This window comes from Zootoca vivipara, chromosome W (assembly GCF_963506605.1).
Source record: "Zootoca vivipara chromosome W, rZooViv1.1, whole genome shotgun sequence".
Classification (NCBI taxonomy): Eukaryota; Metazoa; Chordata; class Lepidosauria; order Squamata; family Lacertidae; genus Zootoca; species Zootoca vivipara.
Window position 1 is genome coordinate 5,895,999 of NC_083293.1, and position 13,751 is coordinate 5,909,749.

The 13,751-nt window shown below is 53.7% G+C and overlaps 1 protein-coding gene across 2 annotated transcripts in view; it reads right to left on the reverse strand.

Moving 5' to 3' along the window:
- Positions 1–2,713: 2,713 nt before the first annotated feature.
- LOC132591434 (disabled homolog 2-interacting protein-like) overlaps positions 2,714–13,751 on the reverse strand; it is a 52,224-nt gene continuing 41,186 nt past the window's right edge. The window contains exons 8-10 of one of the 2 annotated variants that reach the window (XM_060270011.1): positions 9,734–9,936; positions 6,495–6,582; positions 2,714–3,367 (exon numbers count right to left, since the gene is read on the reverse strand). In XM_060270011.1, the coding sequence (XP_060125994.1) occupies positions 3,200–3,367; positions 6,495–6,582; positions 9,734–9,936 (459 nt within the window). In that variant the 3' untranslated portion in view covers positions 2,714–3,199. Of the gene's footprint in view, positions 3,368–6,494; positions 6,583–9,733; positions 9,940–13,751 lie in introns of both variants that reach the window. The other variant, XM_060270010.1, reaches the window with a different exon arrangement.

Genomic DNA, 13,751 nt, shown 5'->3' on the forward strand with positions numbered 1-13,751 from the left:
TTATAGTTTATAGACAACTAGCAGCAGGAGCTGGTCTTCTGGCCCTACCGCATCTCAACAACCTCCTGGCACTCTGTCATGTGCCTTGGCTGAGTCAGGCCATGTGCCTTACCTTCCAAGTCCCGGACTGCAGAATCCGGGACCGGCAGCCGTGTGACACCGGAAGTTGCGTCGACGTCGCTTTGCCCTTCTATGGGCACCCAAAATGGCCGCCGCCGGCTTCAAAAGCAGCTTCTACACATGACCGGAAGTGGGTCGACGCGACTTCCGGCGGCGGCCATTTTTTGTGTCCCTAGACGGGCGGGGCGACACCGGAAGTCGTGTCTATGCACTTCCGGTCATGCGTAGAAGCTACTTTTGAAGCCGGCGGCGGCCGTTTTTTGTGCCCATAGAAGGGGAAATCAGAAAAAAAAAATAATGGCCGCCGGGCAGGAGAAAATAACGGAGAAAAACGGGAGACACAGTGATACGGGGGACCGCCGGGAAAAGGTAAGTAAAAACGGGGGTTTCCCGGGGAAAATGGGGTACTTGGCAGCTATGCATGTGCCAGTCTAGCTCAGTGCTGTCTGCACTGATTGGCAGCAGCTCTCCTTGGTTTCCTTCCCAGCCCTACCTTAGACATGTTTTCGGGGGTTGAACCGGGGTGCGCTTAACATGCAAAGCAGGTGCTCTGTCCACTAAGCGAAGAACTAGCTTTCTCCACCCATCTGCCCAGAGATTGAACCCAGAACCTCCTGCGTGCTCTGCCAATGAGCTACAGTCCATCACCACAAGGGTTCGCTGAGTTGGCACAATCTGGAGGAAGGCAGGCCAATCTCTGCTGTCTCTCAGACTTTTTGCTCCAGTGTCCCAGTTTTCGGTCCAGCAGTTCTGGACCACAAGGGAACCCAACTGAAGCTTCAAGCCAACTGAAGCCATGCAGAGACTTGGGCCAGACATGGGCACTGCCTGGGCAGCCGAGGCTGGCAGAAACCACAATGCTAAGGTGTGCCGTTTCTCAGAAAGTTAGCCCTGTCTACAAGGGTAATTTGGGGACCCAGGTGGCGCTGTGGGTTAAACCACTGAGCCTAGAGCTTGCTGATCAGAAGGTCGGCGGTTCGAATCCCTGTGACGGGGTGAGCTCCCGTTGCTTGGTCCCAGCTCCTTGCCAACCTTGCAGTTCAAAAGCAGGTCAAAATGCAAGTAGATAAATAGGAACCGCTACAGCGGGAAGGTAAACGGCGTTCCCGTGCGCTGCTCTGGTTCGCCAGAAGCGGCTTTGTCATGCTGGCCACATGACCTGGAAGCTGTACGCCGGCTCCCTCGGCCAATAATGCGAGATGAGTGCCACAACCCCAGAGTCGGTCACGACTGGACCTAATGGTCAGGGGTCCCTTTACCTTTACCTTTTACAAGGATAATTTACCTTGCCAGCGGTAGGCAAGCCCAAGGCCGCTTAGGTGCGAGAGGGACAATGTACCCAAGCTGGTGAGTGAGATCATGTGTTTGTGGGCAGGTTATGGCTTGGCGCAGAGCCTTGTCTCCAGCATGGCAGAGGGCCCCCCAAAATGAATGGCCCAGCCACCCTCCAGGTACTTTATACATATACTAGTGTCATCCAGCCCGTTTAATAAACGGGCGCTAGAGCATTCAGCCTTTTTTGGTGGCGCTGGCGCGTGGGGGGGGCGATTGGCCCCTCCCACGGCCGCCGCTTCGTCGGGGCGCTCCGCTGAGCCCAGCTGGCCGGCGGGCGCCCAGGAGAAGGCCGCGATTCTTCTGAGGACTGCGAGGGAAACGGTAGGCAGAGGGGTGGGGAGGGTGTGTGTGTGTGTGTGTGTGTGTGTGCGTGCGTCAAGTCTCTGCGTCCAATCCCTGTGTCCGTGGGGCACATGTGCAGTAGCGCGGACACAGGGACACAGGGAATCTGGACGCAGAGACATTTGCACATTATTATATAGGATTAGATATGTTGCCTTAGGAATGGAGGAAGCTGCTTTCAACTGAATCAGACCACTTCTCAGTACTCTCACGCAGAAATGGGGCTCTGCGATCATCTATTACGTAGCCCTTTGGGGTGCTCCTGCCAACCTAGCAGTTCGAAAGCACGTCAAAGTGCAAGTAGATAAATAGGGGCCGCTACAGCGGGGAGGTAAACGGCGTTTCCGTGCACTGCTCTGGTTCGCCAGAAGCGGCTTTGTCACGCTGGCCACATGACCCGGAAGCTGTACGCCGGCTCCCTCGGCCATTAACGCGAGGTGAGCGCCGCAACCCCAGAGTCGGTCACGACTGGACCTAATGGTCAGGGGTCCCTTTACCTTTACTGGGTGACTGGCCTGGGAACCTTCTGCATGCAAAGCAGGTGACCTGCCACTGAGCTATGAGCACTCTGATCGCTGGCTACTGCAGAGGTCATCCTTTCAACTTCACTGTGATGGCTGTGTCCCCACCCCACCCCATCCCGCTCTGTGTGGAGGCATAGCTTGAAGGACACCTCCCGACGCCTGTGTGGAATTCTGACACCCTGCCTCCTTCTACAGGTGGAGCATAATCTGGAGGTGGGGCTTCCATTCATCCTCTCGGCCCTCCTGGGGAATGAGCTACGCCTGTGAGGAGAGGCCAGGGCGAATCCCAAAGCAGAGGCAGCAACGGGCGATGGCCGGCAGCGGGACGCAGCTAGAGAGAACTCCCCAGCGCAGCAGGGCAGGGCTCCCCAGCGACGCAGCTGGGCCCGTGGCGGGCGGGCGGCGGTTTGGCCCTGCAACCTTTCGCGCAAGTCCTGCTAGCTTGTCCCTCGGCCTCTAGCGGGCTCCCGAGGCGCGTCCTTCAGGAAGTAGGAAAGGGCGGTGACTCTCCTCCCTGCAACGATCTGCTCCGCACGGTCGGCGATCTCCTCTCCGTCTCCCCGTCCCTCGAACTCGGGGTCGGGCTGGGGGGACATCGGGGCTCCCCGTCTTTGGTGAAAGAGGGCTGTGGGGTTCTCTCTTTCCTCCCCCCACTCGGGGGGGGGGGCGGTGGGCGGGTAGGAAGCACCAAGCACCCTTGCAACGTGGTGGCTCACCCTTCCTGCCGCTGCTGCTGCCGCCGCTGCTCTCTCTCTGCCCGGGCTGTCCTCTCTTTCTCTCCTCCTCCTCCTCCTCCTCCTCCTTCCTCCTCTCCTCTCCTTCCTCTCTCCTCTCCTCTCAATCTCCCTCAGCAACAGCAGCCGCCAACTCCCACCGGCTTAACAATTGCTGCTGTTTCGGAATTCGCCGTTCTCGGTAATCTGCAATTTAGTCGGGTTGGTAGGGGAGATCCCATTACGGGTCTGCGAGCTGTACCTCTCTTTCAGCTGGGTGAGGGCGCTCATGAGCCGGGCATTGGCTGCGTCCAGGGAGGCGATGCGCTTTTCCTGCAGCGGAAGGGGGGGGGGGGAGAGAGAAGACAAAACAGAGAGAGAGAGAGAGAGGGAGAAAGAGAGAGAGAGAAAAAGAGACCAGCATTGGAACAGGGGGAGCTGCCTCTCACCAAGTCAAATCCTGGGGTCTTACCTTCCAAGTCCCGGACTGCAGAATCCGGGACCGGCAGCCGTGTGACACCGGAAGTTGCGCCGACGTCGCTTTGCCCTTCTATGGGCACTCAAAATGGCCGGCGGCGGCTTCAAAAGGAGCTTCTACGCATGACCGGAAGTGCGTCGACGCGACTTCCGGTGTCGGCGGCGGCCACAATTTTTTGTGCCCATAGATGGGTGGGGCGACACCGGAAGTCGTGTCTATGCACTTCCGGTCATGCGTAGAAGCTACTTTTGAAGCCGCCGCCGGCCATTTTTGGTGCCCATAGAAGGGCAAATCAGAAAAAAATAATGGCCGCCGGCAGGAGAAAATAACGGAGAAAAGCGGGAGACAAAGTGATACGGGGGACCGCCGGGAAAAGGTAAGTAAAAACGGGGGGGTTTCCCGGGGAAAACGGGGTACTTGGCAGCTATGGCTTGCTGCACCAGCTCAGCGGCCCAACTAGTTCAGCCCCCTCTTCTCGCGGAACATAGTTACGCTGGCTTGTACCCATGGATCACTTTATCCTTCCCCATGAATGTGTCCACTCCCCTTTGAAGCCGTCCACGTTAGTGGCCATCGCTGCCTCCTGGGGAAGCGATTGCCATGCTTTAACTCTGCATTGCATGAAGGAGTTTTTCCTTTTCTCCGTCCTGAATGTCCCACAACTCAGCTTCATTGGGTATCCACAAGTTCTAATGTTTTGAGACAGCGAGGAAAACTTGCTTCTCTCTGCTTTCTGCATGCAATATATGATTTTATACACTTCTATCATGCCACTTTTTACTCACTTTCTCTCTAACCCAAATCCTGCGGCCTTTCCTCATTGGGTGGTGGCGGTGGAGGTGGCGGGGGGGGGTGTTTCCCTCCATCCCTTCGATCATTTCTGCTGTTCTTTCCCAGACCTTTCCCAGGTTTTTTTTGAGGTGGGGCCACCAGAATAGGACATACAACTCCAAAGGCAAAAGGGTTTTCAAAAAGAAAATCCATAGAATCATAGAGTTGGAAGAGACCCCAAGGGCCATCCAGTCCAACCCCCTGCCGAGCAGGAAACACCATCAAAGCATTCTTGACATATGCCTGTCAAGCCTCTGCTTAAAGACCTCCAAAGAAGGAGACTCCACCACACTCGTTGGTAGCAAATCCCACTGCCGAACAGCTCTTACTGTCAGGAAGTTCTTCCTAATGTTGAGGTGGAAACTTCTTTCTTGAAGTTTGAATCCATTGCTCCGTGTCCGCTTCTCTGGAGCAGCAGAAAACAATCTTTCTCCTTCCTCCATATGACATCCGTTCATATATTTGAACATGGCTATCATATCCCCCCTTAACCTTCTCTTCTCCAGGCTAAACATACCCAGCTCCCTAAGCCGTTCCTCATAAGGCATCGTTTCCAGGCCTTTGACCATTTTGGTTGCCCTCCTCTGGACACATTCCAGTTTGTCAGTATCCTTCTTGAACAATCTTCTTTCTTGTAGTTTGAATCCATTGCCTGTCAAGCCTCTGCTTAAAGACCTCCAAAGAAGGAGACTCCGCCACACTCCTTGGCAGCAAATTCCACTGCCGAACAGCTCTGACTGCCAGGAAGTGAGGAATGAGGGAATGAGGAAGCAAAGAGGAGACTGAGCAGGCAGGATGGGGAGAGATCTGCATCCCACCATGTGCGCCTGTGCGTACACACTCCATATACCTGCCAACTGGGCCACTGCTGGCATACGGCCCCTGGAGGTGCTGGAAAGGTGGTGATGTGGCCCTCAGACTCCCATCGCAGAACATTAAGAATCTCAAAATTCTTGAACTGATGGACAACCCCAAGCTGTGTGTTTGATAATTATTTTCTTTTCTCCTCCGTTGTATAAGAGAGTTGGGGTATGGATGTTGGTGGCGCAGGGGTGACCCCCCACCCCACCCAGGGAGCAGGAAAATCAGAATTTCTGTGACAAGGGGACACAACCTCTCTCTGGAGACTGGTCTGATTTTCGATATTGAATAGGGCCAAGAGACTTGGATGATGGGCTTGAGGGCATCCTGAGCAAGTTTGCAGACGACGCCAAATTGGGAGGGGTGGCTAATACCCCAGAGGACAGGATCACACTTCAAAATGACCTGAACAGATTAGACAACTGGGCCAAAGCAAACAAGATGAATTTGAACAAGGAGAAATGTAAGGTACTAATACAGGATGGGTGACACCTGGCTTGAGAGCAGGACATGTGAAAAGGATCTAGGAGTCTTGGTAGACCACAAACTTGACATGAGTCAGCAGTGTGATGCAGCAGCTCAAAAAGCCAATGCAATTCTGGGCTGCATCAATAGGAGTATAGCATCTAGATCAAGGGAAGTAATAGTACCCCTGTATTCTGCTCTGGTCAGACCTCACCTGGAGTACTGTGTCCAGTTCTGGGCACCACAGTTCAAGAAGGATACTGACAAACTGGAACGTGTCCAGAGGAGGGCAACCAAAATGGTCAAAGGCCTGGAAACGATGCCTTATGAGGAACGGCTTAGGGAGCTGGGTATGTTTAGCCTGGAGAAGAGAAGGTGAAGGGGTGATATGATAGCCATGTTCAGATATATGAAAGGATGTCATATGGAGGAGGGAGAAAGGTTGTTTTCTGCTGCTCCAGAGAAGCAGACACGGAGCAATGGATCCAAACTTCAAGAAAGAAGATTCCACCTAAACATTAGGAAGAACTTCCTGACAGTAAGAGCTGTTCGGCAGTGGAATTTGCTGCCAAGGAGTGTGGTGAAGTCCCCTTCTTTGGAGGTCTTTAAGCAGAGGCTTGACAGGCATATGTCAAGAATGCTTGGGTGGTGTTTCCTGCTTGGCAGGGGGTTGGACTGGATGGCCCTTGTGGTCTCTTCCAACTCTACGATTCTATGATTCTAAGGTGTTGTGACAACTCTGGAGCTGCTTGGTGCTATAGGACCAAAATGTGTGCCTTCCTGGGTGACAGGTGCTCCAGGTGAGCTTCGCTCGCAGGCACTTACCTGTGCGTCTATGATCTTCTGCTTGGAGTCCACAGCCGCCTGCATTTCTGCGTGATCTTTTTTCAACTCCTCCTCCACTGACATCAGCCTGTGGGTGGAAAAATTCCAATAGTTTAAAGTCTAACTGTCCTCCTTTGCTGGGTTTTTTTTTTTTTGGCAATTTATAATGCCCGCCCCAATTTGTGGCTACAAGCCTGGAGCAAACCATCAAAGCAAGGTTTTGGGAACTTGCTTAGGGCAAAAGGGCAGGAAGCTGAGGACATCTGGGGAGCGATGCAGCTGGATTCAGCCAAAGGCTCACTTAGCCTGGAGCACTCGAAGTGGGGACTAGGGGAAGGGGCAACGGTAGTGGCTGAATCAATCTGTGGATCATCAGGATGAAAGCCTGGAATTTCATCACAAACCCGGGAGAGGGGGTTGGGGGCTGCCCCATGGCTGATGACCCCCCCCCACTGCACCTTGCTCCTTTCCAGACATCCTTAGATTATTTCAAAAGCTTACACCCCGAATTTAAAAGTGAAATGAATTATCAAGGTAGCACCCAGCATTAAAAACCTATGGACTGGAAACTTAGTTATGGTGTTCTAAATAAGGGGTGGAATTCAATTTATGAGTCCCTTCAGAGGAAGCTCCAGTCTTACCTTCCAAGTCCCGGACTGCAGAATCCGGGACCGGCAGGCGTGCGACACCGGAAGTTGCGTCGACGTCGCTTTGCCCTTCTATGGGCACCAAAAATGGCCGTCGCCGGCTTCAAAAGTAGCTTCTGCACATGACCGGAAGTGCGTTGACGCGACTTCCGGTGTCGGCGGCGGCCATTTTTTGTGCCCATAGATGGGCGGGGCGACACCGGAAGTCGTGCCTATGCACTTCCGGTCATGCGTAGAAGCTACTTTTGAAGCCGGCGGCGGCCATTTTTTTGTGCCCATAGAAGGGCAAATCAGAAAAAAAATAATGGCCGCCGGCAGGAGAAACTAACGGAGAAAAACGGGAGACAAAGTGATACGGGGGACCACCGGGAAAAGGTAAGTAAAAATGGGGGGTTTCCCGGGGAAAACGGGGTACTTGGCAGCTATGGAATCAGCGTGTTTTTACATGACTAGAATGTATCCTTTTGTTTAAAATGCATCTCTGGGTTATTTGTGGGGCATAGGAATTTGTTCACCCACCCCCCAAATATAGTCTGGCCACCCATATGGTCTGAGGGACAGTGGACTGACCCCCTGCTGAAAAAGTTTGCTGACCCCCGCTCTAACCACTATAGTGGTACCTCGGTTTAAGTACACAATTGGTTCCGGAAGTCTGTACTTAACCTGAAGCGAACTTTCCCATTGAAAGTAATGGAAAGTGGATCAATCCGTTCCAAATGGGTCTGCGGAGTACTTAAACTGAAAGTACTCAAACTGCAGTGAGAGATTTGACTTTCTTGGGCTCCTTGATCACTGCAGATGGTGACAGCAGTCCCGAAATTAAAAGACGCCTGCTTCTCGGGAGAAAAGCAATGACAAACCTAGACAGCATCTTCAAAAGCAGAGACATCACCTTGCCGACAAAGGTCCGTCTAGTTAAATCTATGGTTTTCCCAGTAGTGATGTATGGAAGTGAGAGCTGGACCATAAAGAAGGCTGATCGCCGAAGAATTGATGCTTTTGAATTCTGGTGCTGGAGGAGACTCTTGAGAGTCCCATGGACTGCAAGAAGATCAGACCTATCCATTCTGAAGGAAATCAGCCCTGAGTGCTCCCTGGAAGGACAGATCCTGAAGCTGAGGCTCCAATACTTTGGCCACCTCATGAGAAGAGAAGACTCCCTGGAAAAGACCCTGATGTTGGGAAAGATGGAGGGCACAAGGAGAAGGGGACGACAGAGGACGAGATGGTTGGACAGTGTTCTCGAAGCTACGAACATGAGTCTGACCAAACTGCGGGAGGCAGTGCAAGACAGGAGTGCCTGGCGTGCTCTGGTCCAGGGGGTCACGAAGAGTCGGACACGACTAAACGACTAAACAACAACAACACTCAAACTGAAGCGTAATTAAACCGAGGTATGACTGTACACACTCAGGGGCTCTCTCTTGGGTGCATCCAGCCGGGGTATTGAGCTAGTGTGTCTGGTTTGACTGCCTGAGGTGAGACAAGAAGGGGCTTTCCTGCCGCCATCGCTTCCCTTCCCTAGGTCGCACATTAGCGCCCACAAGGTAGTGATGACAAGGGCGGGTCTTGGCGAGATTTTGCAGAGCGCGAGAGAGATCTCGCTAAATCCGGGCAACATCTCACAGAGCATGCACGGTACCTTGCGAGATTTAAGCGAGATCTCGGCGAGATCGCACAGAATGCGTGCGAGATCTTGCGAGATTTCAGTGGGATCTCACGAAGCGCACAAGGCCTTGCAAGATTTTGGTGATACGGGGAGTGGTGTTGGTGATGTCTCACCAGAAGCATGGGCGTAGGCAGGGGGGGCAGGAGGGGGCAGTTGCCCCCCCTAGAAGCAAGTGGGGAATTCAAATCCTGACACAATAACCCAGGGCATCCCAACTTTGGGTCCTCCAGCTGTGGTCGGAATCCAACTCCCATCATCCCTGACAACTGCTCCTGCTAGCTAGGCATGGTGATGGGAGTTGTAGTCCCCAACAAAACCCAGGGACCCATACATGGGCGTAGGCAGGGGGGCAGGAGGGGGCAGTCGCCCCCCCTAGAAGCAGGGCCGCTGGCCAGCCTGCCCCGCTGCCCGCCCGGTGCCGTCTCCCTTCTCCCTGGCTGGCTGTGGGGCGGGTGGAGGGAAAACCCCAGAGCCGCGCAAAGCGTTTGGCTGGCTTTCCCTCCGCCCGCCCCACAGCCAGCAAGGGAGAAGGGAGACGTCCCTCCTAGCCGGCTGGCTGTGGGGCGGGCGGAGGGAAAGCCAGGCAACCGCTTTGCGCGGCTCTGGGGCTTTCCCTCCACCCGCCCCGGCGATCGCAGAGGGGGAGGAGGGGTTCGGAGCAGCCCGATTTCCGGCTGATCCTGGCGCCCCCTCGCCCCTCCGCGATCGCCGGGGCGGGTGGAGGGAAAGCTGGCAAGGGAGAAGGGAGCTTTCCTTGCCCCACTGTGGCCCCTCCCCTGCCCCTTGGCCCCGCCCCTTGCCCCCCTAATTTTCATCCTGGCTACGCCCCTGACCGGAAGCTTTGCCCACGGGGTTCCACATCCCGAGGTGGGCGCCTCAGCCTGTCCCATGGACAGGTCGGCTCTGCCAGGGCCCCCTCCTACCTGCTGATGATGCCCTTCATCTGCATCTCTTTGTCTTCCTGCTGCCGCCGCAGGCGCTCCTCGCTCTCCTCCAGCCGCGCCTGGTACTCCAGCACCAGCTTCTGCGTGTTCTCCTCCTGGCACTTGAAGCGGGCTTCGTACTCCTCCAGCTTCTTGTTGGAGATGCGCAGCTTGTCCTGCAGGGCCGCCGCGTCCTGGTGATACTGCTGTCGTGCGGGAAACATGCGGGAGAAATGGCTTTGAGCATCCTCGCCACCCGCAGACTCCACACCTGTGTGCCAGCAACCACACCCGCCCCGGTCAGCCGCTCAGAGCCCTTCTGCGTCTGCCCAGCCACCTCCTCCAAGCCACCACTGGAGCGATGCCACCCGTCCACAGGTATGGGTGCGTTTTGCCACACTGGAAAGACTCCGAGAAAAGGAATTGTATGGAATCGTGGAAGAGGGGATTTCAGCTTAGTGGGGGGGGGGGGGAGAGACAGGAGCAAGGCAAGTCTTAGCGGGAGGTGTGTGTGTGTGTGTGTGTGTGTGTGTGTGTGTTCTCATTTCGGGCACTTCTTTGGGCAGCGGTCAACGGTGGGTGGGTGCGAAGAGGCAACACACAACCTAGGCTCCTCCGGGTGCTGCTGGACTACAAGAAATTTGCTTCCGGGCCAGGTTCAAGGTGTTAGAAGTTAGTATATAAAGCAGCGGTGGCGAACCTATGACACGCGTGTCAGACATGACACGCAGAGCCCTCACTGCTGGCACGCGCCCCATTGGCCCATTCACGCTGCTGTTGTCCCCCCCCCATTTGTTCTCCCACTCCTCCTACAGCTTGTCTCCGCTAGAGCTTGTCTCCGCTGTTAAAACCCGGATCCTTTTGTTGTTGTTGTTGCTGGTAGCCAGAGATTGGTTTTTTAACCCTTTCTGTGCTGGTTTTTTTTGTTGTTGCTGCTGGTAGCCAGAGATTGGGTGTAACAGTGTTTGTTTTTTTATCCCGTTCTGTGCTGGGTTTTTTGGCGCTTTGGCAGACTATGTCGGTGCGGCGTGTTAGTTCCAGCGAAGGTATTATTCGTCATTTGTTTCTGTTCTCTTCCCCCCCCCAAAAGCACAGCAGCTTTGGGGCACCCCCCAAAAAAAGCAAAGCAACTTTTGCACCCCCCCAAAAACCTCCAAAACTTTGGTCAGCAGCTCCCCCCCCAAAAAAAGCTCAACAACTCTGGGCACTTTGTGATAAATAAAGGGTTTTGGGTTTGGTTTGTTTAAATAATTCGTTTTTTGGTTTAATAAATACAGTTATATATTACAATTATACATTTTTGGTACCGTATTTAAACTATAAATATCGCAAAATTATGGTTTTTGTCTCAAAGTGACACACCACCCGAGTTATGCTCGGTTTGTTGGCGAATTTTGACACGCCAAGCTCAAAAGGTTGCCAATCACTGATATAAAGCCTTTAACAACTTGGGCCTAGTTTACACGCAAGATTGCCTTGCCCCAAAAGGCACCCACTTGACCGCTTTGACAGGAAGAACTGGCACCTCTACAGGTGCCACAGAAAACCCAATTGTTTATAGTGTGGCAGCACCTGCACTTTGGAACTCCCTGCCTATTGATACGAGACAGGTGAATTCGCTGTATTCTTTTTCAGTGCCTGCTAAAAAATTCCTGTTTAGACAAGCCTTAGCCTTTTTCAGAATTTCAACATTCCCTGTGTTTTAAATTCTTGTTGTAATTTTTTTCTCTTTCGTAAACTGCCTCGAGGCTCCTTTCTTTACAATAAAGCGGGGTGCAAATTTTATGAAATAAATACACCTGCTGGCTCCTAGGAGCTGGGTTCCCTTAGTCTTGCTTCCCCAATGGAAACAGGGCATTTAAATGGTTCCACTGAAAAGAGAGGGAGGCACCCTGCAAAAGGACAGCACCCTGCAAAAGGACAGTTTGGTCCGGATTTTAATCCTCTCTGCTTCCCCACCCCCAACAGCCCACAACTACCCTATACAGCCGAGATCTGGGAGATTGAAACCACTGCTGCTATTTTTTTTCTTATTTATGATTTTAGTGCTTCTTATCTTTTCTGGTTTGAGGCAGTCAAGTGGTGCAGAAATTTAATTAAATAAATAAATGAATGGATAAACAGCATTGACTCAAAGCCTGCAACGCATGCGTGTGCGCATGCTATTTGGCTTACCTTCCAAGTCCCGGACTGCAGAATCTGGGACCGGCAGCCGTGTTGACACCGGAAGTTGCGTCGACGTCGCTTTGCCCTTCTATGGGCACCCAAAATGGCCGCCGCCGGCTTCAAAAGTAGCTTCTGCACAGGACCGGAAGTGCGTCGACGCGACTTCCGGTGTCGGCGGCGGCCATTTTTTGTGCCCATAGGTGGGCGGGGCGACACCGGAAGTCGTGCCTATGCACTTCCGGTCATGCGTAGAAGCTACTTTGGAAGCCGGCGGCGGGCATTTTTTGTGCCCATAGAAGGGCAAATCAGAAAAAAACAATGGCCGCCGGCAGGAGAAAATAACGGAGGAAAACGGGAGACAAAGTGATACGGGGGGCCGCCGGGAAAAGGTAAGTAAAAAACGGGCGTTTCCCGGGGAAAACGGGGTACTTGGCAGCTATGGCCATTTGGTTGTACAGTATCAGGATTATTTTGCTCCGGACTTTATTTGCTGTGCTTTATTGACCCATCCAAACGCTGCAGGAATCTCCACTGAAAGAACTCTGTGGATGCCCTCGCAGCATTCCTTTCTTACAGGGGTTCCAGCAATGAACGGCAAAGGAGGGATTCGTCAGTGTAGTAGTTGTGTCTCTCTCTCTCTGTGTGTGTGAATGCACAAAAGAACTGAGGCAGTGCAAAGCCATGGCAAGGGTGCCCATGTGCATCCGTTTTACGGCGCCACCCTGGAATTCAGGAGAAGTGAAGAGCTTTATTTAGGAAGGGGCAGTGTCTTAGCGGCAGAGCATGTGCCTGGCATGCAATGAGGCGACAGGTTCAACTCCCGCGAGGATCTCCAGGTAAGGCTGGAAGCGACTCCCCACCAGAAATCTCAGGAGGGCCAGTGCTGCTGCCCGCCAGTGTAGGTGACGCTGAGCTAGATGGACCAAGTGCCTGACTCATAGAATCATAGAATCATAGAGCTGGAAGAGACCACAAGGGCCATCCAGTCCATAGCTGCCAAGTTATCCCTTTTTTTAAAGGGATTTTCCCTTATGCTGAATAGGCTTCCTCGCGAGAAAAGAGAAAACTTGGCAGCTACGATCCAGTCCAACCCCCTGCCAAGCAGGAAACACCATCCAAGCATTCTGGACATATGCCTGTCGAGCCTCTGCTTAAAGGCCTCCAAAGAAGGAGACTCCACCACACTCCTTGGCAGCAAATCCCACTGCCGAGGAGCTCTGACTGTCAGGAAGTTCTTCCTCAGTATAAAGCAGCTTCCGGCACCCTCACAAAGAAACAAACGAAGCTGCGGGCGCGGAGGAGGAGGAACTTCTCACCTCTCCCTTTTATATGGGTGGCTTCGGGAGAGGCAGGCAGAAAGCAGGCGGGAGGTCGAGAAAGAGGCGAGAATTTGAAGGCACTCGTGCCAACCAGAAAGAATGGTTCCAGTGGAGACAGCGGCAACGAGGGTGGCACTGGCGGCGAAGCAACAACGGTTGCTCCTGTGCCCGCTCTCCTCCCGTCCAGATCTTACCATGGGGGCACAGTTGTGGGAGGTGTGTCTGTGGGGCGGGGAAGGGGGGCGTGGTTTATGACGTCAATGGTCGCCAGCGAGGGAATGACAACAGCACGACAGAAATGCAGGAAATGAGCAATGGCGGGGGGGCGAACGGAGGCTCTGAGCCTCAAGCTGGGCTTATAAAAATGCGCAGAGCTGCCCTTGGTCAAGGCGAGACAGGCGCCTCCTTTGGGGGGTGTGGGCTGGGGAAGGAGGAGGGACATAACCTGCCGCCCAGGTTCTCTCTCTAGGAGGGCCGTCTCCAGATACATCTGCCTGAAAGCCCGGGGAGGTGCTGCCAGCCAGAGTCGACAA